The sequence below is a fragment of the Rana temporaria genome, chromosome 7 (assembly GCF_905171775.1).
Source record: "Rana temporaria chromosome 7, aRanTem1.1, whole genome shotgun sequence".
Classification (NCBI taxonomy): Eukaryota; Metazoa; Chordata; class Amphibia; order Anura; family Ranidae; genus Rana; species Rana temporaria.
This window is the reverse complement of record NC_053495.1, coordinates 68,272,843-68,298,463: the sequence shown is the minus strand read 5'-3', so window position 1 is coordinate 68,298,463 and position 25,621 is coordinate 68,272,843. Positions and strand designations below refer to the sequence as shown.

The window sequence follows — 25,621 nt, the reverse complement described above, 5'->3', positions numbered from 1 at the left end:
TGCCCAGGTGGAACTGCGTATGCGCCACGCAAGTGTAAGGGATGTCAAAATCAGGTACCCCGTAAAAAAAAGGATTATAGTTCTGCTAATGAAGAAAGTAAAACTTAGGGAATTTCTATTAAATCACCAGTAGATGGCAGCATAGAGTGAAAAGCTTGAAAGACATAGAGCAAATTCTAATGAAACCATTGCTAATGGCAGGGGAACCAAAAGACTGACCTTTGTTTCTGGTGGGAACACAATCGCAGTTGCTACCTAGTCTATCAGTTTGAAGGTCATGTGTTTGTGTCATTGCAGGTAAGAGGGAGCATATTTAAGGTTATAAACAGGGTGAAAGTGATTTAATTTACATCCCTGTGATAAGTAAAAGCTGCTGTGTGATTAATTAACATATCAACACATATGCAATTGTTTATTATTTTCTATGAAGACGTTATTCCTGTATATGTGAATGTTATTATAGATATAGATGTGTATTATTTTGTATGAACACAATAGCAGTTGCCACCCAGTCTATCAGTCTGAAATTCATGTGTTTGTGTCATTGCAAAAACACTTCTGGTTTCACCCGGCCCGCTCCCTTCGCACATTGGAATTATTGGCCATACTTCAGCAAATGTGCAACACATGCGCAGTACGGAGCCGCAAAACAGCTGAGTTTACGATCAGCTGTTGTCTTGCGTTGCTGAGGTACATTCATGTAGGTGAGGGGCAGATATTTACATGAAGGGGGGTAGATTTTTCAATGACGGGAAGTGCTGGGAGCGGAATTTTTATCGACTGCAAAATAAATCTTTATCTGCTATTCTTTCTGAAAACTTGTGGGACGTGTTTAGTCAATTGAAGGTTGGCTTCTTCTATATTACATAAATATTTATTTTGCAGATTTGTTTGCCCATCGATAACAATTCCGCCACCAGCACTGCCTATCATTGAAAAATCCGCCCCAATAGTGTACATTTCCCCCCTCACCTACATGAATGTGCCTTGGCAATGCGAGACAACAGCTGATCATAAACTCAGCTGTTCTGCAGCTCCGTGCGGCGCATGCACAGTTCCACCCGGGCACTATTCCATAAGCTGGGCACTTCGACAGAACACCGACACCCCTCTGTGATCAGTGGCAAGGCTTGCTCACTATGACACTGAGCAGCCGGGCTAGGCTGAATCCCCAGCTGGGGGAACGGATCCTGTCCCACCCCTGCGATCATCTGCAAGGCAGGCTCACTGTGACACTAAGAAGCCTATGGTGTGCGAGTTTGGCGGTTTTCTGTGAATGCAGCTCAGATCAGTTTGTGAAAGAATCAGTCCAGCCCGATGAAACCTCTCAGCTAGGCTGGCAAAAGCCCAGGTGCCAGGACGCAATTTCTAGTTGACATGGTGACCTGGCGCCTGGGATTTGTCCAGCCCTGCTTTAAGGGCAACATTAACAATGTAAAAGTTCTTTAACCACCTCAATACAGGGCACTTAAAAAGGAAATACACCCTAATGGGGTTTACTTCCTCTTTAGCCCGCTGTTGCAGCCTGCAAATGAAAAGCATAATGGGCTAGTATGCATAAAATACTATCCCATTATGTTTCACTTACCTGCAAAAGAATACAGCGATGTCCCCAGAGTAGGCAGCGTCTCATCTTCTGTCTCCTCTTCCTTCTGGGCTGAGGACTCCGGCTCTGTGATTCACCGAAGCGGTGTGACATCACTCCCGAGCATACACACGGTAGCCACAATTCATGGCACAGACTGGGGAAGAAACAGCACTTTGTTTTGTTGGGATTTTCGGGGGAATACAAGTGAAATATCTCCTAAACGGCGCATGTTTAGGAGATATTTACACTACCTTATTCTAGGCTTGATATAGGTAAAAGTAGTCCAAAAGGGTTTACAACCACTTTAAACCCCCTTCCTGCCCAAGCCATTTATCAGCTTTCCGCGCTGTCACAATTTGAATGACAATTGTGTGGTCATGCTACACTTTAACCATGTGAATTTTTTTATAATTTTCTTCACACAAACAGAGCTTTCTTTTGGTGGTATTTAATCACTCCTAGGTTTTTTATTTTTTCCCAAAAAAAGACCAAAAACTTTCAAAGAAAAAAAAGTTTTTTCTTAGTTTGTCAGTAAATTTTGCAAATAAGAAATATTTCTCCTTCACTGATGGGCGCTGATGAGGCGGCGCTGATTAGGTGTCACTGATGAGGGGGCACGAATATGCTGCACTGATATGTGGCATTGGTGAGCACTGATAGGTGGCACTGGTGGGCACAGATAGGCAGCATGGATAGGTGGCACTGATGGGCAGCATTGATGGGCAGCACTAATAGCCGGCACTGACTGGCATCACTTGTGGGCACTGATTGCTGCCACTTTTGGGCACTGGTTACTGGCACATTTGGGCACAGATTGGTGGCAATTGTGGGCACTGGTTGGCACTGATTGCTGGCAGTGGTGGGCAATCATTGCTGGCACTGGTGATCAGTGCCCTGATTACATACAAAGCTGTCCCCTGTGAGGAGATGCCGCTAATTGGCTCTCCTCACATTCTGTCAGTGTGAGGAGAGGAGAGCCGATTACCGGCATATCCGTATTTACATGTGACCGGCTGTGATTGGCTGTGGCTCTTTACACAGATCGGGGTCAAGCCGTATCCTAGCAACACGGTGCGGCCATTATCACTGTGCTGCGTGCCCCCGGGGGCATGTGAGAGTGGTCGTTCTGGACGTCCGTCATATGACATCCACCCAGAACGAAAGCCGCAACGCCCAGCTGTCATTTGACTGTGGGCGGGCAGCAAGTGGTTAAATAACATGCCTGGAGGATACCCATACCCTGCCTGTAAAGTGGCACATTTGTAAGATATATACAACCTACTGCAGCAAAACTGACATTTACAAAAGAAAAAAATGAAGTTTAAATTGCTGGCAATTTACAGCTGTAGGCACCATTCCATTCTTCTATACCAGACCCTAATCCTAGATGGGGACCTGATATAGCTGTTATTAGTGGAGCCCACACACAAATATTGTGTGGGGTTTCCTCCAATAATCCATACCATACCATAGGATCTGGTATGGATGTTGAGATGGAGCCCAAGCAAAAAAAAAGTGGGGTCCACCCAAATTCCATACTAGACCTTATTTGACCATGCAGCCTAGCAGGCTAGTAAAGCACACCTTCCCCTGGCAAAACGGGTTATCCCAATGTTGATGAGGACAAGGGCTCTGGTCTGTTGGATGTGGGGGTCTGCAGGCAGGGGTTCATTGGAATCTAGAAGACCCCTTTAACATTAAAGTGGACCTTCAGTAATTTGTGTTTACTTTTCATATATTAAATCTCCTGCCCTTGTTGTTTTAACTTTAGATAGTAATTTTTTTTTCTGCCAGTAAATACCTTATAAGGCCCACTTCCTGTTTCTTGTCTGGTAAAACGCCTAGGCTTATGAAATCATGCACAGCTCTTTCACTCTCCTGAGAGTTTGCCAGGAAGTGAGTGGGGGGGAGTCATAAGAGGGCCAATGAGAGCTGGAGGTGTGTGTCTGTGTAAATCCAGGAAGTGAACAGGCAGCAGCTTCAGCTGCCCACAGTTAAAATGGTTCAAGCCAGACTTGGGAGATGGAGATTTCTGCAGCATATTTGGCGAGTACAGAATCACAGTATATTTAAAATACTATGCAAAGTGGTTGGAGGGAAGCTTCAGAATGGCAAAGATGTTTTTATTACAAATGATGTGAGCAGACTGCAGTTCCTCTTTAAGAGGCCCCCAGATACAGCGGCCCCATGTGACTGAGTAGGGGTGCATAGTACCGCTTCTCATTCAAAGAAGAAATGGTAAAGTGTAAAAAAAAAGACACAGTTGTGGACAAGTCCAAATGACAGATTACTGAGGCCCTGCCACTAAAGGTAAATGAAGGGTTGATAAAGGAGGTCTCCCAAGTGCAGCTATTGCACAAATATGGCCATGACCATATTTTGACAATGATGTCAAAGCTATCTCTGCCACATTGTTTACATGGTTAAGGATTGCTAGCCAGTAAATAAATGGGGCTGTGTGACATCACTAATTGCTAAGGACACAGAGGGTGCCAACACCAGCCACTTCCTTAGCAACCATTGACAGGAAGCTGTCATTGATTGAAGGGATAACAATACCGGTAATATATATGATGATGTTAGGCCCCCACCGGACTAGTAAAAGGTTCAATGCTCGAACAAACACCTGATATTTTAACCCATGACTATCCATGAATTCACAAAGGAATTGCTTTTGCCTCCTGTCTGGAAAAATTGTTAGGCGTATCCCAAAGAGTATATTGGGGCAAATCCACAAAAACGTAGCCTAACTCAACTTTTATCATTTAAGTTACACTGGAGGAAAATTTCTACCTAAGTGCCCGATCCACAAAGCACTTACCTAGAAATTTTCGGCCGTGTAACTTAAATGTCTCCGGCGCAAGGCAGTCCTCTTCTGCAGGGGGCGATGACAATTTAAATGAGGCGCGCTCCCACGCCGGCCGTACTGCGCATGCTCGTGACGTCATTTTCCCGACGGGCAGCGCGCGAAATTACGTTACGCCGGGCTTTGTGGATTGCGACGGGACAATAAAGTTGCGTCGGGTAAAAAAAAAGTTACGCGCCGAAAAATAAAATAAAATTCAAAATTTAAAAAAAATAGCGGCGATCGAAAAAAAGGTCTGTTTTTACAAGGTGTAACTAGTTTACACTTTGTAAAAGCATCCCTAATTTTACGTATGCAAACGTAAACTTACGCAGAAAAAAACAAAGCAGAAAAGCTTTGTGGATCTCCGTAAGTCCTCATTTCCATACGCGAAATGCCCCCAGCGGCGGATGCGGTACTGCATCCTAAGATCTGACAGTGTAAGTGTCTTACAGATGTCAGATCTTCTGCCTATCTTTGGAAAACTGCTTCTGAGGATCAGTTCCAAAGATAGGCACAGGGATACGCAGGCTGAACAGCAGTTCCGCCTGCGTATCCCTTTTGAGGATTTGGCCCATTGTGCCTGTCTCTAGATCACATGTGTCAAACACAAGGCTCGTGGGCTTTCATGTGGCCCTTGTGCCTCTCCTGCAACTGCAGCACCCCCCTCGCCTCCACTCCCACCTTGTCTCAGCGGTCAGCAGCACAGAGAGGAAGACGGAATTCCTCCGCCAGATTCTGTGCTTTTTCATGCAGCCAAGGAGAGGCTCATATCTGTCCCCCCCCCCCCCCCCCCCCCACACACACACACACACACCTCGTCTCAGCAGTCAGCAGCAGAGATGAGGACAGAATTTCCCCTACAGATCCTATGCCCTTCATGCTTCCCAGCTTCTTACCAGTAAAAGGGTTGAACTTTTCTGTACGGGGGGCTGGAGAACTGTTTTTTTGGGGGGTTCTTGATATCTGAGTTTGACACCCCTGCTCTAGATCAAAGCAAGAGGCTGAACTTGATGGAATTTCGTTTTTTTTTTTTTACTTTATTAGCTACAGTATATGTAGAATATAGTGTGGCATGTGGCATTGTCATCCCAAATGTGAAAATTAAAACTTTTGAAAATAAAGTTATTAATGGATAAATTTAAATTTCTGTTATAACAGTATAAATGTAGCAACAATCAGCCATGCATTACTGATACAAGTGTAGCCCATCACCAGAGAGTAGAACTATGGTTTAAAAAAAAGAAAGTGCCGTAGAACTTAATTTCAAGTACAGTTTTTTCTTAATCCCTTTGGAATGTCCCACAAATAGGAGTTGAGCCTACCAGTGAAGTCCACCTAAAGCAGCTTCCTGTGATGAGGTAGCAACAACGCTAAACTGCTCCTGAATTCAAAACACAGTTATCATTCTCATGGAGGCTGTGCCTGCTTGCACTAAACTGGGATGAAATACCGTGGCAGGAGACGTGGCTTTCAGCAATGTCACAGCTGATTCTCAAGCCTGTAGCTTGTCAATCAGCACCTGACCACACCTAGTCCTTCCCACTGCTCTCTGGAATAATGTACTGCCTCAGTTGCTAAAACCCTCCCCCTGTAGACTGCAGTGACTTGTGTATCGCATAGTAACTGTTAGGGTTGTCCCGATACCACTTTTTTAGGACTGAGTACAAGTACCGATACTTTTTTTTATGTACTCGCCGATACCGAATACCGATACTTTTTTTTAAATGTCCCCCCACAAATGCAGCCATGTCCCCCCACAAATGCAGCCATGTCCCCCCACAGATGCAGCCATGTCTCCCCCCATATCCAGCCATGTCTCCCCCCATATCCAGCCATGTCTCCCCCCATATCCAGCCATGTCTCCCCCCATATCCAGCCATGTCCCCCCCATATCCAGCCATGTCCCCCCCCATATGCAGCCATGTCTCCCCCCATATGCAGCCATGTCTCCCCCCCCATATGCAGCCATGTCTCCCCCCCCATATGCAGCCATGTCTCCCCCCCCATATGCAGCCATGTCTCCCCCCCCATATGCAGCCATGTCTCCCCCCCATATCCAGCCATGTCTCCCCCCATATCCAGCCATGTCTCCCCCCTATGCAGCCATGTCTCCCCCCATATCCAGCCATGTCCCCCATATCCAGCCATGTCCCCCTTACCTGCATCCCGCTGCCGCCGACTGGTTAATACGCGCGGGGAACATTACAGCTTTCATTTGCTCGGGTGAACTGTCCAATCCCGAGCAAGGGGGAGTGTCTATACGCAGCGTGGCGCGAATCATTACAGCTATTCAAATGAAAGCTGTAATGTTCCCCGCGCGTATTAACCAGTCGGCGGCAGTGGAGATGCGGGGGGGAGTATTCTATTTCGGTATCGGGGGTATTTGCGGGAGTACGAATACTCGGAATCGGTCCCGATACTAGTATCGGTATCAGGACAACCCTAGTAACTGTATTTAATCATTTTTGAAATTGTCATACCAGAGCCTTTAGTTGTACTTTAAAGCGGAGGTCCAGCTGGAAAAAAAAAATATTTAAAGTCAGCAGCTACAAACACTGTAGCTGCTGACTTTTAATAAGCACACTTATCGGTCCAGCGTGCCCATGATGTCAGCCACCATCCTCTGGATCGTGTGTCGGCGCCACCATCCTCACGAAGGGAAACAGCCTTGTGGCTTCACTGCCTGTTTTTCTACTGCGTGTGCGCGAGTCGCGCGGCGCTTTGTGAATGGGCGGCTGTCTTCTGGGAGACACAGTTCTCAGAAGACAGAGTGCCCCATTTCCCAGAAGGGAACACGAGGAGGAGAAGAGAGAACATAACCACAGATGAGGAAGTGGCAGATCAGGACGACCTGCCTAGCAACAGCCATTTCTGGTAAGTATAAAAAATATATATATTTTTTTTTTAGCCTTTTTGGCTATTTTTTTTTTCTTGAGGGTGGACCTCCACTTTAACCTCACCATACAAAACATGTTGTAATCTGGTTTAAATCTGATTTAACAAGCTTTGTACAATGTCTTTTAGATTTAGCAAAAATATGCAATATGTTGACCTACCTAAACTATTCAATCAGGTGGGCCCTTGCACTACATGATTGTTGGGAATTATACAGTCAGATTGCTGTGTGAGTGAGCTTTATGCTACACAGCCATTCAAAAAAAATAAAAAAATAACAAAACAAAAAAAAGATATGGCGAAAGATCTTTCAATCTCATTGGATTTTTTTCGGGGTGTTTCCCCCGGCTTTAGCAATCATGCTTTAATGTCAACTCCTTACCAGTTCAATATCCCCCCCAAAAAAAAACAAGCAAAAAAAACATATTGCAATCTAACTGCTCAGCTGTCACTTATTCTTGAACAACGTTGTATGATATCGTCTTGTAGGCGTAATTAATATTTGCACATAGAGGCCCGGATTCAGATAGATTTGTCTATCTGCGGGCGCAACGTATCTCAGATACGTTACGCCGCTGTAACTTTGGGCGCAAGTTCCATATGCAGAAAGAACTTGCGCCCTTGGTTACGGCGGCGTAGCGTATGTGTGGCGGCTAAGCCCGCGTTATTCAAATGGGGATGTTGTGGGCGTGTTTTATGTAAATTTAAGATGACCCCGCGTATTTTAAGTTTTTTGTGAACGGCGCATGCGCTGTCCGTGAAATATCCCAGTGTGCATTGCTCCAAAGTACGCCGCAAGGACGTATTGGATTCGACGTGAACGTAAATGACGTCCAGCCCTATTCGCGAACGACTTACGCAAACGACGTAAAATTTTCAAAACTCGGCGCGGGAACGACGTCCATACTTAACATTAGCTACGCCTCATATAGCAGGGGTAACTATACGCCGAAAAAAGCCTAACGTAAACGACGTAAAAAAAATGCGCCGGCGGGACGTACGTTTCTGAATCGGCGTAAATACCTAATTAGCATATTCCTTGCGTAACTATACGGAAGCGCCACCTAGCGGCCAGCATAAATATGCAGCCTAAGATAGGACGGTGTAAGACACGCCGGTCGGATCTTAGGGAAATCTATGCGTAACTGATTCTATGAATCAGGCGCATATATACGACCTCCCGCACTCAGAGATACGACGGCGTATCTGGAGATACGCCGTCGTATCTCCTATCTGAATCCGGCCCAGAGTATGTATACAAGGTGTGCTTTAGATGGATAAGAGATGGACTGAAGGACATAAAAATAAATGGTGACAAGATATATAGGTACAGACCCATAATAACACACATCTTTAGTCTTTGATTACTGAAGTATTAAAAGGTTTTTAAAAAGAAGAAATAGAAAATAAAAAATAAGTATCTGCAATTTAAAGTGTTATAATGTAAATATAGATATTAGAACAGATACATAGATTGAGTAGGGCAATCAGTGTGCATGAAGACAAGCCATGATACAATCTAAAGGAAGGAATAAGACTGTGAAAGCGGGAGGGATAGTATGAGTGTAACAGGAGGAGGGAGAATAGAGGGAGAGCTGCATACAGAGACATGAAACAAGTACAGCAGCTAAGACAGGAGGTAAGGAAAGAAAAATATTTTATACACACACTGCAAACACAACACAGCATACTTACAGAAAGCCACAGGGGACTTCTAAATACTTCTACAGAAACTCATTTACATATACATGGTGTTTGGAACCTACCGTATGTATAAATGCAACTGACCAGAAGAAATCCAGAGGCACATATCTGAGAAACCTGAAGGCATGCAGTATTACCATAACATATCTCATAGACCTTGCAGCACATATTCTGCAACAATGACAATTGGTGGAAAACAGAAGATCAAACAGGTAATGTTACATCATACATACACATGCCATAGATCTTGATTAGTTAATCAATCTGTCTACCTGGACATTTAGGAATTTGTTAGAAGTGACTTGAATAGAAAGACCGTGGACAATGAAAATGTAATTAGCTTTTGCAGAATAGCTATACAGCTTTGCGTGATAATGGAATGCTGTGGTGACCATTCTGTGGGTATATTGTTTGATTAGAAATGTGTGTATACAAATGTCTGAGGTGCAGGGATGAAGGAAATGTGTAAGTCAATAGATTCCTCTGCATGTCTGATGCTTCAACGCAACAATACATGTAAAATTTGGCTTGTTATATGATTTTTGATTGGATTGTGTTATAATAGGTGTAAATTAAGGTGTTGTGTGCATATAGGTTTGTACAAAGGGCAGCAGTGATATATTGACTAATATATGTAAAAGGTCCATAATCCTATGGTGATAATGTTGTTTAGTTTTACCTTTCACTAGTGATGACCAAACTTATTTTTTTCCTATAGACAAGTAGATCATATGTTATCTATATTGTAATATTTAGTATTCCATTTTTTTTTTTAACTAATATTCAGATAGCATATCTAGATTGTGGTACTAAAATATAATTTCAAAGATATTTTGTTTTAGAGTTACATGAGGGCTTTCACTTGGTACAACAATGATATTGGTGCTGAAAAGGTATATAGGGGTAGATCCAAGTAGCGAGGCGCATTAATACGCTGGGCGCAGCGTATCGAAGATATACTACGCCGGCGCAACTTATTTTTATTATTTTGAATCCACAAAGAATGCGCGCCGTAAGTTACGGCAGCGTACTGTATCTTTGGCGGCGTAAGGGCGCAGAATTCAAATGGATGTAATGGGGGCGTGTTTTATGTTAATACGTCGTGACCCGACGTAAACAACATTTTTTTTTAACTGCGCATGCGCCGTCCGTGGGGGTATCCCAGTGCGCATGCTCGAAATTAACCCGGAAACAGACAATGCTTCCGACGGTGACGTCATTCTACGCAAATCCCTATTCGCGAACGACTTACGCAAACAACGTAAACATTTCAAAATTGCACGCGCGAACGACGGCCATACTTAACATTGAGTACGCCTCATAACAGCAGCTTTAACTATACGCCGGAAAAAGCCGAACGAAAACGACATAAAAAAAATGCGCCGGCCGGATGTACATTCGTGGATCGTCGTAAATGGCTAATTTACATACTCAACGCGGAAATCGACGGAAACGCCACCTAGCGGCCGCCGAAATATTGCATCTAAGATCCGACGGCGTACCAAGACGTACGCCTGTCGGATCGATCCCAGATGCCGCTGTATCTTGTTTTGTGGATACAAAACAAAGATACGACGCGGGAAATTAATAGATACGCCGGCGTAATGCTTTTGTGGATCTTCCCCATAGTTATTAAAGCATTTAACATCTTCTAGAGAAAATGACCTTCTATGTTAATATGTATGGGAAGAATTTTTTTTTTTTTTTAAATGGATACTTTTTATTGTTTTTTCAAAGGTTGCCGGATGTATAATAAAGAAATACAAACTGAAATCACAAAGATAGAAAGACACAATTATTCGACATTAAAATGCATTAAAGTATAATCCCTATACAGAAGCAATAAAGGTTCAAACACAGAAAACCAATGTATTTTAAGTGCTGTGCCATTAAATTCCAAATACATCCCAGTGGTACTAATCTATAAGTTGCACATACTAGAACAGTGTACTCTATGGAGAGGTTAGGGCATGGGTAGGGCAACCTTGGTATCTCGGCTGTCATGAAGTTGCTATCATAAAGTCCTATGATGTCTTTATCTCTGAGAGTCATACTTTTGGTTGTCAGAGACTCACAGTGCCTCATGGGACTTGTAGTTTCACCACAGCTGGAATGCCCAGGTTGCCTGCCCCTGGTCTAGGGAGTCCAGTGTGTTCTGCAGGTTTACAAAACATGACTAAGTTTGGTCAAAATTTGGGAGGCAACCTCTGGATTGAAGGAACCCACCATCTTCATAATGCCATCTAAAACAGGAGGGAGAGATATGGGGGGGGGGGGGGATGGGGGTTATTTACGAAATGCAAATCCACTTTGCACTACAAGTGCAAACTACAAGTTCAAAGTGCACTTGAAATTGCACTGAAAGTACACTTAGAAGTGCAGTCGCTGTAAAGCTGACGAGAAGATCTGAAATGAGAGGAAGCTCTGCTGATTTTATTATCCAATCATGTGCAAGCTAAAATGCATTTTTTTTTTTTTTCCCTTGCATGTCCCCCCCTCGGATCTACAGCGACTACACTTCCAAGTGTACTTTCAGTGCAATTCGCACTTGTAGTGCAAAGTGGATTTGCCTTTAGTAAATAACCCCCATGGTGTTTCTATGCTTGCTAAGGCTCACCATACATTACAATCTGACCATAAGATCTCTGTACAATCAACTTTAGATCTTTCAAAACTATGTAATATGAGGACCTACCGAAATTATCCAGTCAATCTGTATACAATCAGGTAGACCCTTGCATTATATAGTATAAAGAATAGTGCAGCGCTAAATATCACAATTAATACATCTCCTCATCCAATAAATCAATACATTAAAGATATAGTTATTGAAAAGGAAAAAATCATAAAAAGTACATAAAATCAGGATTCCAAAAAGTCACAATGTGCATCAACGAAGACTGAAAATCAGTGCCAGAAGTGTGACCGCCACCATAAGACACTCACCTCAATGATAGGACCCCTAAATCAACAAAAGGTCAAAAAGGCTTTCCCTGATGGGCAAAATCCTGGAGAGCAGTAAAAATCCTCTTCAGAGTGCAAAGCAGTAATTGGGACATTTCTTATGCTGCGATCCCTTGTATATGAGCTGATGTAGCTCATATACAAGGGATCGCAGCATAAGAAATGTCCCAATACTGATGGACCCTGATAGATGGCACTGATGGACATCACTGATAAGAAGGCACTGGCAGGAAAATTACTGTTGGACACTGGCATCATTTGTGGGCACAGATTGGCATGAGGCATGCATATTCCTAGCCCCCAAGTGCATAACTTTACATTTATCAACATTTAACCTCATTTGTCACATAGTTGCCCAATTAAACAGTGTATTGAGGTTGGCTTGTAAATTGGAGATATCCTGTAAGGACGTTATTCCACTGCATAGTTTGGTGTCATCTGCAAAGACAGAAATGGTACTTTTAATCTCAAACCCTATATAATTTTATACCATTTCCTGACAGCTGGGTTCCCACGGGCCCCCTGCCCAAAGTGACTTTCATCACAATCATAGATTAAGCCTTAAAAAGGGTGAAAGAAACTCACCTGAAGAGTTTTCTTAAGGTGGAGAGCCATCTTTTACTCTTAACATTCATGCAATATAAATGTATCTTTATCAGCACTATTAGTTGTTCAATACATATCTAACACATTCATGCAGCAATATATTATATGTTATATAATATAATATGTCCAGCCATAGAGCCCATCTTCTATGTTTGCAATCCTGGAGGGGGGGGGGGGGTTAGCTCATACGAATGGTCAGAAGCAGCGGTGAAGGGGTGGTCTGCAATCCTGGGAGGTTCGCTCATACAAATGGTCAGAAGCAGTGGTGAAGGATCAGATATTGCTCTAGGTAAATACCTGATATCCTGAGTACCAGCGAGTATGTCATGGGAGACCAATGTGAAATCAAACCTAAACAAGCTGTGGTGTACAGTATATACAGTATGAGGCACAATAATACTCTTTAGAGATGGGATGTTTCCATTGCCAAATATCTGTTAAGTTATAAATGTCAGCTCAGGATTTTGAAGGAGCTGTTGCTATATAAAACCCTGGCTACATATTTTGCTTTGAAATCCCCAGCAATTATGATAAGGCCTTTTGTGAGTTGGAGCACTTTGGCATTATTGTTTTCAAAGCAGTTTCTTGAAATGGAAGTGGGATATACAGCATATGTTAAAAATGGTACAGAGAGTATCTGCAATGGTTAGTGCAAGCATAATACAGTTGTGCTCATAAATTTAAATACCCTGGCAGAATTTATGATTTCTTTGCCATTTTTCAGAGAGTAAGAATGATAACACAAAAACTTTTCTTTTACTCATGGTTAGTGTTTGGCTGAATCCATTTATTATCAATCGACTGTGTTTACTCTTCTTGAATCATAATGACAGGGGGCGTGACCAGGCAGCAGATGTAGACGGATGTGCTTTCAGAGAGGTCCGCCGAAACTCCGCTATATTATACTGAGGATACACTTTACATTGCTCCGTTCTAAGCACGACAGCTGTAGGAAAGTCCCCGACACACGGCTCTACCTTTTATATGCTTCTATGTCCCCCGATGTCGGCCACAAGGAAGCAGAATTCGCTCCGGTCTGCAGACCTCATGGCGCAAAATGGCGCCGCGGCTCAACGCACCGCCAAGGACAGGCACAGAGCAGAAAAACATTTTCTCTAAGGCGCTCTCCTCCAAACCCACAGCTTCTGCCAGCACCCCTGAGAACTCGCCTGAGGGAGGATCGGAAGCGGATGGCACTGTTCCCCTGGAGGATACAGCCGGAGCTAGCTATCTTTGGGACACAGTGAGTACCCCAAGGGGGGGTCCTCGCTAGGCCTCAAGGCCCCATGAGCCCCGATGCTGACAATGAACCTACGCTGAGGGACATTTTCACAGTAGTGACTTCCTGCAACCTCTCCATAACAGCACTCACAGCTGAGATTAAGGGGGTTAAGACAGAAATCACTTTCCTGAGACAGGACAATCAGAAGCTCAGAGAGAGAACATCTGCACTAGAAGAGAGGGTGAGCTCCATTGAGGATGACATGGCGCCTATGCAGCGAGACCTCACATATAACAACCATCTCCTCTCCCAACACTCCTCACGTTTGGAAGATTTGGAAAATAGGATGAGAAGAAACAATGTGAGAGCCATTGGTTTCCCTGGAAAGATTGAAGGCAGAAACCCGGTGGAATTTATCGAGCAATGGCTGCTTACGGCCTTTGGTAAAGAAGCGTTCTCCACTATGTTCTCTGTGGAAAGGGCTCACAGGGTTCCTGCTAGACTTCCTGTCCCTGGTGCATCGCCTCGGCCCTTCCTATTTAAACTCCTTAACTATAAGGATAGAGATGCCGTCCTGCGCCTGGCTAGGCTGAATTCAGCTGCCCTAAAAATTGATAACGCTAAAGTCTCTATGTTCCCGGACAGTGTCGGCTGGTGCTCAAAATTATTGGGGGGGCGCAAACTGAAAAATTCTGGGGAAAAAACACATCAATTGCAGCATCACTGTGTTATCAAACACAGCCACTTGTGCCCATCAAACATAGCCACTGTGCCCATCAAACGCAGCCACTGTGCCCATCAAACGCAGCCACTTGTGCCCATCAAACGCAGCCACTTGTGCCCATCAAACGCAGCCACTTGTGCCCATCAAACGCAGCCACTTGTGCCCATCAAACGCAGCCACTGTGCCCATCAAACACAGCCACTGTTCCCATCAAACACAGCCACTTGTGCCCATCAATTGCCACCACTGTGCCATCAAATGCTCCCACTGTGCCCCATCAAATGCTCCCTCTGTGCCCCATCAAATGCTCCCACAGTGCAAGTCAATTACAGCCTCACTGTGCCCGTCAAATGCAGACCCACAATGCCCCAGCCATGTTCATTGCACAGACTTGCAGGGTAGTTGTGGTGCACTCTATTCATGGTGAAATGCCATTTAATTTTTGCCATTGAACAGCACTGAGTGGCTGCATCTCTTTTCAGGTGGGGTGGTCAGGGGTGGTAAAATTTCAGCTCAACTGCCTGCTTGTACTGCCCCTCCCAGCTGTGTGAATGAGCCCCTGCTGAACAGGTAAAATAGATATAAAGTAATCTGGAATGGAAAGGGTGTGTCAGGCAGTGATCAGCATGGTCAGATCTGACACAGAGGATGCAGGATATGTGAGCAGTGAAGATATATGGGAGGGAAAGAAAACAGCAGAAAGTGAAGGAGGGGGGGGATCAGTGTGACCAGTGTGACAGGGAAGATCTACACACTTGCAGTACAGGAGAGAGGGGGATTAAAGTTGGAGGTGAAAGATGTTTAGCAGGAGTCATAAGTGACAATAGCTTCCCCCACTCCCCCTCCCCCAGTCCTGATCCTCCATGTACTGTACCTTCTCTGTTTTCAGTGTGAACTGCTGGCTGTCACATGGAGATGGATGGAGGAAGGAGGCAGACAGTGTGAGCCGAGTCAGGCAAATGCAGCCAATGTAAATCCCCATAGGAGCAAAAATGGGAAAAAAAAAAATAGTCCCTCCAGATACAGTCTTCCTGACTTCACTAGAACATAAAGTGAAAGTAACACGGCTACCAGGTTGAAAGCACCTCCCAAGTCCTACAGCGATTGCTAATGGTCAGATACAAAGACAGGCAGAAGTCTGACCAATGAGAATGCTGGGGCTATTACCTCTGCGCCTCGAAGCATCACAAAACCCCACAAATGCAGCGTCTCGCCTGCAATCATGGGATTGAAGTGACATGACACTCCCATAGTGCACTGGAGCCGGCGCCCAAGCAGAGTAAACTTGAACTTTAAAAAAAATAATATTTTAAAGGGACCTTTTTTTTATTTATTTCATATTTTTTTCATTTTTTTTTTCATTTTTTTTTTTTTTTTTTTAGCCAATAGCTTTGGGGGGGGGGGGGGGGGCGGCGCCCATGCGCCCCCTATGGACGTGCCGCCTCTGTTCCCGGACTTCTCTACCGAGCTGCAGAAGCAGCGGGCCAAATTTATGGATGTCAAGCGCAGGCTCCGAGATCTGGATCTGAAATATGCCATGCTATACCCTGCCCGCCTGCGACTTGAAGTACTGGGAGCGGTACAGTTCTTTGATTCACCATCTGCGGCTGCACAGTGGCTGGATAGAGAAGAGCAATCGATCCGCGAGGCGCGCAATAGATGCCCGGCGCCAGTATGAAAGCTGTGGTGCTCTCTTTACTTGTTTTGGCCTAATCCCACGATAATGCCTCAAGGCGGGGTACTCTGATGCCGCACTGGAATTTTCACAACCGTCACGGTTCCTTTGCACTTGCTGTTGAGAAGTTATTAAGACACTGAAGTGCGCTTCCACTGTTGCCCCCCAGGATGGCCTGGTATAGGCCTCAAGCCTGTTTTTGCTGCGATTGTTTGACCATGTTGGTCAGTTTTCTTTACTCAAGATACCTCGAGACTACCACCGTATTCGCCCTACCTGCACTTTCTTTTCTTTTGTCTTTTTTTTTTTGTGCCACTTAACCTTCATGACTCCACCAGATGCCTCGAACTGCTGCATATCTGCAAATTGAGACTGAGGACTTCCATGCCCGCTGCGTTTTTATACGACACCGAACCTGGTCTCTCCAGATCTGTTCCTCCGAAGGGACGCTGTATGGGTATACTTGCTATGTGATATTCTTGTCTATTTCTAGAACCGTTTTTTTTCCAATGTCTAAGATAACTAGATTTTTGTCTTGGAATTTTAGGGGTTTGAATAACCCGGTCAAGCGCTTGGCGGTGCTCCGCACTATCAAGCGGCTCAATGCAGATGTGATTTGCCTACAGGAGACTCACTTCTCCCCGACGTCCACCCCCCCAATTTGCAGTAAGGCAGTTTTGCCACCAGTACCATGCCACTGGCTCGGTGTACTCGAGGGGAGTGAGTGTCCTTATCAGACAAGGTACGCAGTTTTCACCTCTAAATGCAAAAATCGATCCGGAGGGCCGTTTTATATTTCTTCTGTGCTCCCTCTTTGGGACAAAATGTATACTGGCTGGGTTGTACATTCCCCCTCCGTTTTTATCTAGCCTGCTTAACGTTTTAGCTGAATATATGTCCCGATTTCCGGTTGTACCTACGTTGGTCTTGGGGGAGTTTAACAATTATTTAGACTATGGACGGGACAAGCTGTGCTCTCGTCTTAATGTATCTATGGGGAGGAACCCAGGACCTACCCCTTTTACTCGCCTCCTAGCGGAGATGGGCCTCACTGATGTGTGGAGAATACATAATCCTGAGGCCAGAGTGTACTCTTGTCAATCAGCTTCGGTGGGGGGCTTGTCGAGAATTGATATGGGGTTGGGTACGGATCTTCTGTTGCCCATGGTCGCTTCTTCACAATGCCACCATAGACAGGTCTCTGACCACGCTCCATTCTCAATAGATGTTAGAATGGGGGCTGTTAGGGTAAATTGCCTCTGGAAATTGAATCCTTTTTGGCTGTATCTCATACGGGACCCTGATCTGATTCCTGCACTTTTTACTGAGTTCTTTAGTCATAATCTGGACTCAATGGATGTGGGCACGGTGTGGGATGCAGCCAAAGCATATTTACGCGGTCAATTTATTAGTCATTTCTCAGATTAAGACCAAAACTAAGGAATGGGAGACATTTGTACTGGCAGAGGCTCAGCGCTTGGAATCTGCCTATGTAGCGGATCCCAATGAGTCCACTAAAAGGTCTTGGTTGGCCTCCCAATAACTGCTAGGACAGCTGTCCCTACAGCTAGCAGAGAATAAACGCTTTTTTCTGCAGCAAAAACATTTTGAAGAGGGAGAGAATACGGGTCATATGTTAGCAATGCTAGCCAAGTTGCAACAACCTTCCTTGCACATAGTGGCGGTAAAAGATACACGCGGCACCCCATGCTATTCTACTCAGTCCATTTTAGATACTTTTTCAAACTTCTTCCGGGACGTATACACGTCCAAGGTTCAGCCTACCCCAGAGGAACTCTCATCCTTTTTGGACAGGTACCCCATCCCTAGATTATCTACTTCTGATGCGGCACTTCTGGGCGCCCCGTTGTCTGAAGATAAACTCTTAGAAGCCCTGGCACATGCGCAAAATGGGAAAGCACCAGGGGCGGATGGTCTTCCGGCCGAAGTGTTTAAGAGATATGCGGAATGACTCTTACCTACACTTTTGAAGGTTTATAACAAAGCCTTTGACACTGGAGATCTCCCCTCCTCTATGAATGAGGCTCTCATAGTGGTACTATTGAAGCCGGGTAAGGACGCTATGCTACCAGACTCGTACAGGCCTATTTCTCTACTAACATTTGATATTAAGTTACTGGCCAGGGTACTGGAAAACAGATTGTCCAAGTGTATCCATCACGTGGTACATAGGGACCAATCTGGTTTCATCCCGACAAGATCCACCTCCCAGAACCTGCACAGACTGTTTCTTAACTTGCAGGTCCCGGTTGACAACCCTGGTAATCGTGCCATCTTCTCGTTAGCCGCAGCCAAAGCGTTTGATAGCGTTGAGTGGCCTTATCTCTGGGAGGTGTTAACAAGATTTGGGGTGGGCACTACATTTCTTAAGTTGGTCCAATTACTGTATAGCGCCCCGTCAGCCAGAATGCGTATCAATGGAGATCTGTCTGATTCCTTTAGACTCTTCCGGGGCACTCGGCGGGGGTGCCCTCTTTCACCCCTGCTGTTTGCCTTGGCATTGGAACCCCTGGCTATACACATAAGGGCATCGCAGGACATTAGAGGTTTTTGTAGGGGTCCCAGACAAGATGTAATCTCTTTGTATGCAGATGACACCTTGATATATCTCATGGACGCGGACGGCTCCCTGCGGAATGCGATGACTTTAATTGCAGACTTCGGGAAGCTGTCGGGATTCAGCATTAACTGGAATAAATCGGTGCTCTTACTTCTAGTCCCCCTGACTCATCAGCTCCCTGACTGCGCTAGGGACATCCTCATAGTGGAGGAATTTAGATACCTGGGTATACAGGTTACAGCTGACCCGACTCAATATCTATCACTAAACCTGGTACCACTGCTTTGCAAATTTCGAGCAAAATGTTCGGCATGGCTGAAACTGCCCCTTTCAGTCACGGGGAGGGCTAACTTAGTCAAAATGATCTGGGCCCCTCAGCTGCTCTACGTATTTTACAATGCCCCACTGTGGATTCCCCATACATGGTTTACCCAGATAGATGCCCAATTCAGGAACTTGATATGGGGCAATAAAGTGGCCCGTATTAGCCTCTTGTCACTGCAATTGGCCAAGGATCAGGGTGGCATGGCCGTCCCACATGCCTGGTACTATTTTGTGGCCTCACAACTCCAACACCTTGGTAACTGGGGTGAGAAAGATGCAGAAGATCCTATTCAATCGCTGGTAATACCCTGCGACTCGGAGATGTCCGCATTATCTCACCTGGAGGCGGGACGCACATCTCAGGCTCCCTTCCCACCATTAAGTTGTTAAACACCCTGTGGACGTACGCTAGATCGCTTCTGAAGATTAGGTGGGTATGCCAATTCACCCCAATATAGAGCAACAAATACTTTGTCGAACTCCTTAAACTTAAAGATTTCCGCTCTTGGGAACTGGCAGCAGTGCCGGCCCATGACATTGTGCTGCCTGGGACCAAGAATGAAATGCTGCCCCCCCCCCCCCAAATAAATCACGCCCACCAAAAGGCCCCCACATTCATTATTTTATATTATTATAGCTAAAGGGGACATGTCATGGCTCTATACCTGTATATAGTAGTATAAAGAGGACCTGTCATGGCTCTTTACATGTATATAGGAGTATAAAGAGGCCCTGTCATGGCTCTATACATGTATATAGGAGTATAAAGAGGCCCTGTCATGGCTCTATACATGTATATAGAGGACCTGTCATGGCTCTTTACATGTAAAGGAATATAAAGAGGACCTGTCATGGCTCTTTACATGTAAAGGAATATAAAGAGTACTTGTCATGGCTCTATACATGTATAAAGGCATATAACGAGGACCTGTCATGGCTCTATACATGTATCCAGGAGTATAAAGTGACCTGTGCATTGCCAGCGACCACGATGTCTTTTGTGCAAACTAACCATGTACGCTAATTGTGTTTTTTTTTTGGTACTAAAAATATGTAGAAGAATACATATTGGCCTAAACTGATGAAGAAATTAGTTTTTTTATTATAGCAAAAAGTAATTTATATATATATATATATATATATATATAGCAGTGGACGGTGTCGGTAGGGCAGTGGACGGTGTCGGTAGGGCAGTGGACGGTGTCGGTAGGGCAGTGGACGGTGTCGGTAGGGCAGTGGACGGTGTCAGCAGCATTGTACCTCCATCCAAAAACCTGAATCGGCTCTACTGAACCCAACCCCATACAAACTGTTCACAAAGTGGCACTGTGCATTCCACAACCCTTTCAAGCACCTTTTAATTACAAAAAAATCAAAGCAATCCACAGGCATCCCACAAATAGAGAAGAAAATAACAGATTAAATATCAGACCGTGCCTGCCCCCCCCCCCCAATAGAGACCTCCATTACAGCAAGACAAAAAAAACATTACCTTCCAGGAGCTGCTGCAAAGATGTGGCCCTCCATTCACTGTCTCTGGAGTGCACAGACAGTGCAGTGTGACCTGGCTGCAGGACATTAGCCCTGCTGGAGCGGGGGAAGAAAGGAGGGGTTTGCATGCTGTTTGGGGGTAGCTGATAGAAGGGGGTGGCTGACAGAGGAGGAGGGGCGGGTTGACAGAGGGGAGGGGCGGGTTGACAGAGAGGGGCGGGTTGACAGAGGGGGGGCTGACAGAGAGGGGGGCTGACAGGGGGGTTGCTGACAAAGAGACAGAGAGGGGGCTGACAGAGAGGGGGCTTGCTGACAGAGGGGAGTGGCTTACAGAGAAGGGTGGGCTGACAGAGAGGGGCGGGCTGACAGGGATGGGTTGCTGACAGAGAAGGGGGCTGATGGAGGGGGGTTACTGATAGAGAGGGGGCTGATGGAGGGGGGTTACTGACAGAGAGGGGGCTGACAGGGGGGTTGCTGACAGAGAGGGGGCTGATGGGGGTTGCTGACAGAGAGGGGGCTGATGGGGGTTGCTGACAGAGAGGGGGCTGACGGGGGTTGCTGACAAAGAGGGGGCTAACAAAGGTTGTTGACAGAGAGGGGGCTGACAGACGGGGTTGCTGACAGAGGGAGGCAGATAGAGAGGGGGTTGCTGACAGAGGGGGTGGCTTACAGAGAAGGGTGGGCTGACAGGGGGTGGCTTATAGAGAGGGGCAGGCTGACAGAGTGGAATGGCTTACAGAGAGGGGCAGGCTGACAGAAGGGCAGTTGATGACAGAGAGGGGGGGCTGCTGACATAGAGGGGGGCTTCTGACAGAGGGGAGTGGCTTACAGAGAAGGGTGGGCTGACAGGGGCGGGCTGACAGGGGTGGGTTGCTGACAGAGAAGGGGGCTGATGGAGGGGGGTTGCTGACAGAGAGGGGGCTGACAGGGGGGTTGCTGACAGAGAGGGGGCTGACAGGGGGGTTGCTGACAGAGAGGGGGCTGACAGGGGGGTTGCTGACAGAGAGGGGGCTGACAGGGGGGTTGCTGACAGAGAGGGGGCTGACAGGGGGGTTGCTGACAGAGAGGGGGCTGACAGGGGGTTTCTGACAGAGAGGGGGCTGACAGGGGGGTTTCTGACAGAGAGGGGGCTGACAGGGGGGTTTCTGACAGAGAGGGGGCTGACAGGGGGGTTGCTGACAGAGAGGGGGCTGACAGGGGGGTTGCTGACAGAGAGGGGGCTGACAGGGGGTTTCTGACAGAGAGGGGGCTGACAGGGGGGTTTCTGACAGAGAGGGGGCTGACAGGGGGGTTGCTGACAGAGAGGGGGCTGACAGGGGGGTTGCTGACAGAGAGGGGGCTGACAGGGGGGTTGCTGACAGAGAGGGGGCTGACAGGGGGGTTGCTGACAGAGAGGGGGCTGACAGGGGGGTTGCTGACAGAGAGGGGGCCGACGGGGGTTGCTGACAGAGAGGGGGCCGACGGGGGTTGCTGACAGAGAGGGGGCCGACGGGGGTTGCTGACAGAGAGGGGGCCGACGGGGGTTGCTGACAGAGAGGGGGCTGACGGGGGTTGCTGACAAAGAGGGGCCTAACAAAGGTTGTTGACAGAGAGAGGGCTGACAGACGGGGTTGCTGACAGAGGGAGGCTGATAGAGAGGGGGTTGCTGACAGAGGGGGGTGGCTTATAGAGAGGGGCAGGCTGACAGAAGGGCAGTTGATGACAGAGAGGGGGGGCTGCTGACAGAGAGGGGGCTGCTGACAGAGAGGGGGGGTTGCTGACAGAGGGGAGTGGCTTACAGAGAAGGGTGGGCTGACAGGGGCGGGCTGACAGGGGTGGGTTGCTGACAGAGGGGGCTGACAGGGGGGTTGCTGACAGAGAGGGGGCTGACAGGGGGGTTGCTGACAGAGAGGGGGCTGACAGGGGGGTTGCTGACAGAGAGGGGGGGTTGCTGACAGAGGGGAGTGGCTTACAGAGAAGGGTGGGCTGACAGAGAGGGGCGGGCTGACAGGGGTGGGTTGCTGACAGAGAAGGGGGCTGATGGAGAGAGGTTGCTGACAGAGGAGGGCTGACAGGGGGGTTGCTGACAGAGAGGGGGCTGACGGGTTGCTGACAGACAGGGGGCTGATGGGGGTTGCTGACAGAGGGAGGCTGATAGAGAGGGGGTTGCTGACAGAGGGGGGTGGCTTACAGAGAAGGGTGGGCTGACAGGGGGGGTGGCTTATAGAGAGGGGCGGCTGACAGAGTGGAATGGCTTACAGAGAGGGGCAGGCTGACAGAAGTGGGGCACTGACAAGGGGGGTTGATGACAGGGAGGGGGCTGACAGGGGGGTTGCTGACAGAGAGGGGGGCTGACGGGGGTTGCTGACAGTGAGGGGGGCTGACAGCGGGGAGAGGCTTACAGAGAAGGGCGGGCTTACAGAGGGGTGGCTTATAGAGAGGGGTGGGCTGACAGCGGTGGGTTGCTGACAGAGAAAGGGGCTGATGGAGGGGGGTTGCTGACAGAGAGGGGGCTGACAGGGGGGTTGCTGACAGAGAGGGGGCTGACAGGGGGGTTGCTGACAGAGAGGGGGCTGACAGGGGGGTTGCTGACAGAGAGGGGGGGTTGCTGACAGAGGGGAGTGGCTTACAGAGAAGGGTGGGCTGACAGAGAGGGGCGGGCTGACAGGGGTGGGTTGCTGACAGAGATGGGGGCTGATGGAGAGAGGTTGCTGACAGAGGAGGGCTGACAGGGGGGTTGCTGACAGAGAGAGGGGCTGACGGGTTGCTGACAGACAGGGGGCTGATGGGGGTTGCTGACAGAGGGAGGCTGATAGAGAGGGGGTTGCTGACAGAGGGGGGTGGCTTACAGAGAAGGGTGGGCTGACAGGGGGGGTGGCTTATAGAGAGGGGCGGCTGACAGAGTGGAATGGCTTACAGAGAGGGGCAGGCTGACAGAAGTGGGGCACTGACAAGGGGGGTTGATGACAGGGAGGGGGCTGACAGTGGGGTTGCTGACAGAGAGGGGGGCTGACGGGGGTTGCTGACAGTGAGGGGGGCTGACAGCGGGGAGAGGCTTACAGAGAAGGGCGGGCTTACAGAGGGGTGGCTTATAGAGAGGGGCGGGCTGACAGCGGTGGGTTGCTGACAGAGAAAGGGGCTGATGGAGGGGGGTTGCTGACAGAGAGGGGGCTGACAGGGGGATTGCTGACAGAGAGGGGGGCTGACAGGGGTGTTGCTGACAGAGAGGGGGGCTGACGGGGGTTGCTGACAGAGAGGGGGCTGATGGGGGTTGCTGATAGAGAGGGGGTTGCTGACAGAGGGGGGCTTACAGAGAAGGGTGGGCTGACAGGGGGTGGCTTATAGAGAGGGGCGGGCTGACAGAGTGGAATGGCTTACAGAGAAGGGCAGAAGGGGGGCACTGACAAGGGGGGTTGATGACAGGGAGGGGGGTTGAAAGGGAGGGGGGCTGACGGGGGGTTGCTAACAGATAGGGGGGCTTGCTGAAATAGAGGGGGCTGATAGGGGGGGTTTCTGACAGAGAGGGGCTGACAGGGGGTTGTTGCTGACAGGGGGGTGTTGCTGACGGGTGTTGCTGACAGCCAGGCCAGGGGGAGGCTTACAGAGAGGGGCAGGCTGACAGACGAGCGGGTGGAAGAGCGGATGACACAGACCTCATCCCAGGCATCAGAAGAAAGAGCGCGCCAGGCAAGGGGGCGGGAAACTCCGGGTGGCCGCGATCACCCACAGTCATGCTGCGCACATGTGTCAAATCCGGACAAGACCTACGGCCCACCCGCTCCTGTGTCTACAGCAGCGGCGCCGGGCTCCTGAGAGGCAGCGGCGCCTTCCCTTCTCACTTGCTGACTGCTTCCGCTGCGAGTGTCCTCACAGGCAGCCCGGCGCCGTGCTCCTCACAGGCAGCAGAACGGGCTGGCAGGGGCGGCAGAATGACGCCCCCCTAAATGTGCCGCCTGGTACCCATGGTACCACCCGGTCCCATCATAGGGCCGGCCCTGACTGGCAGGCATACACTATATAGCTCAACTGTTTAGGGGTGCAGTACTTAAATCTTTTACAGACCTAAGGGAGGAATTCTCTTTACACAGATCCCAATTTTATCGCTACTTACAGTTGAGGCATGCAGTACAGTCCGAATCTAGATTATCACTGTTTTTGCTGTAGATGCACCCTCTGATGACGGAGGTATTTTTGACAAGGGATAAGAAAGGAATGATATCTAGGATATATAGTGAACTACTCAGCACCACACATGATGCCTCCTCACTCCCATGCAGAAGGGGATGGGAGAAAGATTTGGGCCCCATCGATGGTGAAACCTGGGAATTGTGCCTCATCGATGGTGAAACCTGGGAATTGTGCCTTACCTCAGCCCCATTGGTGTCCGTATCTGCATCCCGCAGACTTTCCCATTTATTCTTGCTCCATAGGGTATACAAGACACCGGTCCGCCTACATAGTTGGGGGTATCGAGACTCACCACTCTGTCCAAAATGTTGCATACATGACGGGGACCTGCTGCATATGATGTGGAAATGCCCAACATTATTTCGCTATTGGAACTATGTTCTTACTACCATTTCTCAGGCATATCAATTACCGATCCCACAAGATCCCGTTGTCTGTCTGCTCGGGGCACTGGAGGTACCCTCGCTCTCGCCTAATGAACACACAGCAATAATCCGGTTATTATATATTGCCAGGACGGCGATTGCGAGGCTTTGGATATCTCCCAGGGTACCGACGGGTAGACAATGGGTAGATGTCAACAGACTACTGATCCGTGAAAAATCACTTAAAATAGGAATGTGCTGAAAAAGTTTTACTCAATGTGGCAACCATGGCTTAATTTTCATGGTCTAGGACCCTCACAACTCATTACAGATGGACTACTGCAAATGTAAGACAATGTCACCCTGTGTTGTAAGGATATTTGATCTATTTGGGAAAAATGCTGTTAGTTCTCATGGAAGAGATGGTGGACTGTTCTTCTCCCCCTCTATCTTTTTCTTTTTTCCCC

The 25,621-nt window shown here is 47.7% G+C and overlaps 1 protein-coding gene across 1 annotated transcript in view; it reads left to right on the top strand.

Annotated features, from left to right (window-relative positions):
* The first annotated feature begins 205 nt into the window (after nt 1–205).
* GALR3 (galanin receptor 3) overlaps nt 206–25,621 on the top strand; it is an 84,769-nt gene continuing 59,353 nt past the window's right edge. Inside the window, exon 1 of the mRNA XM_040359561.1 lies at nt 206–297. Within this exon, the coding sequence (XP_040215495.1) occupies nt 278–297 (20 nt within the window). The 5' untranslated portion in view covers nt 206–277. The remainder of the gene's footprint in view (nt 298–25,621) is intronic.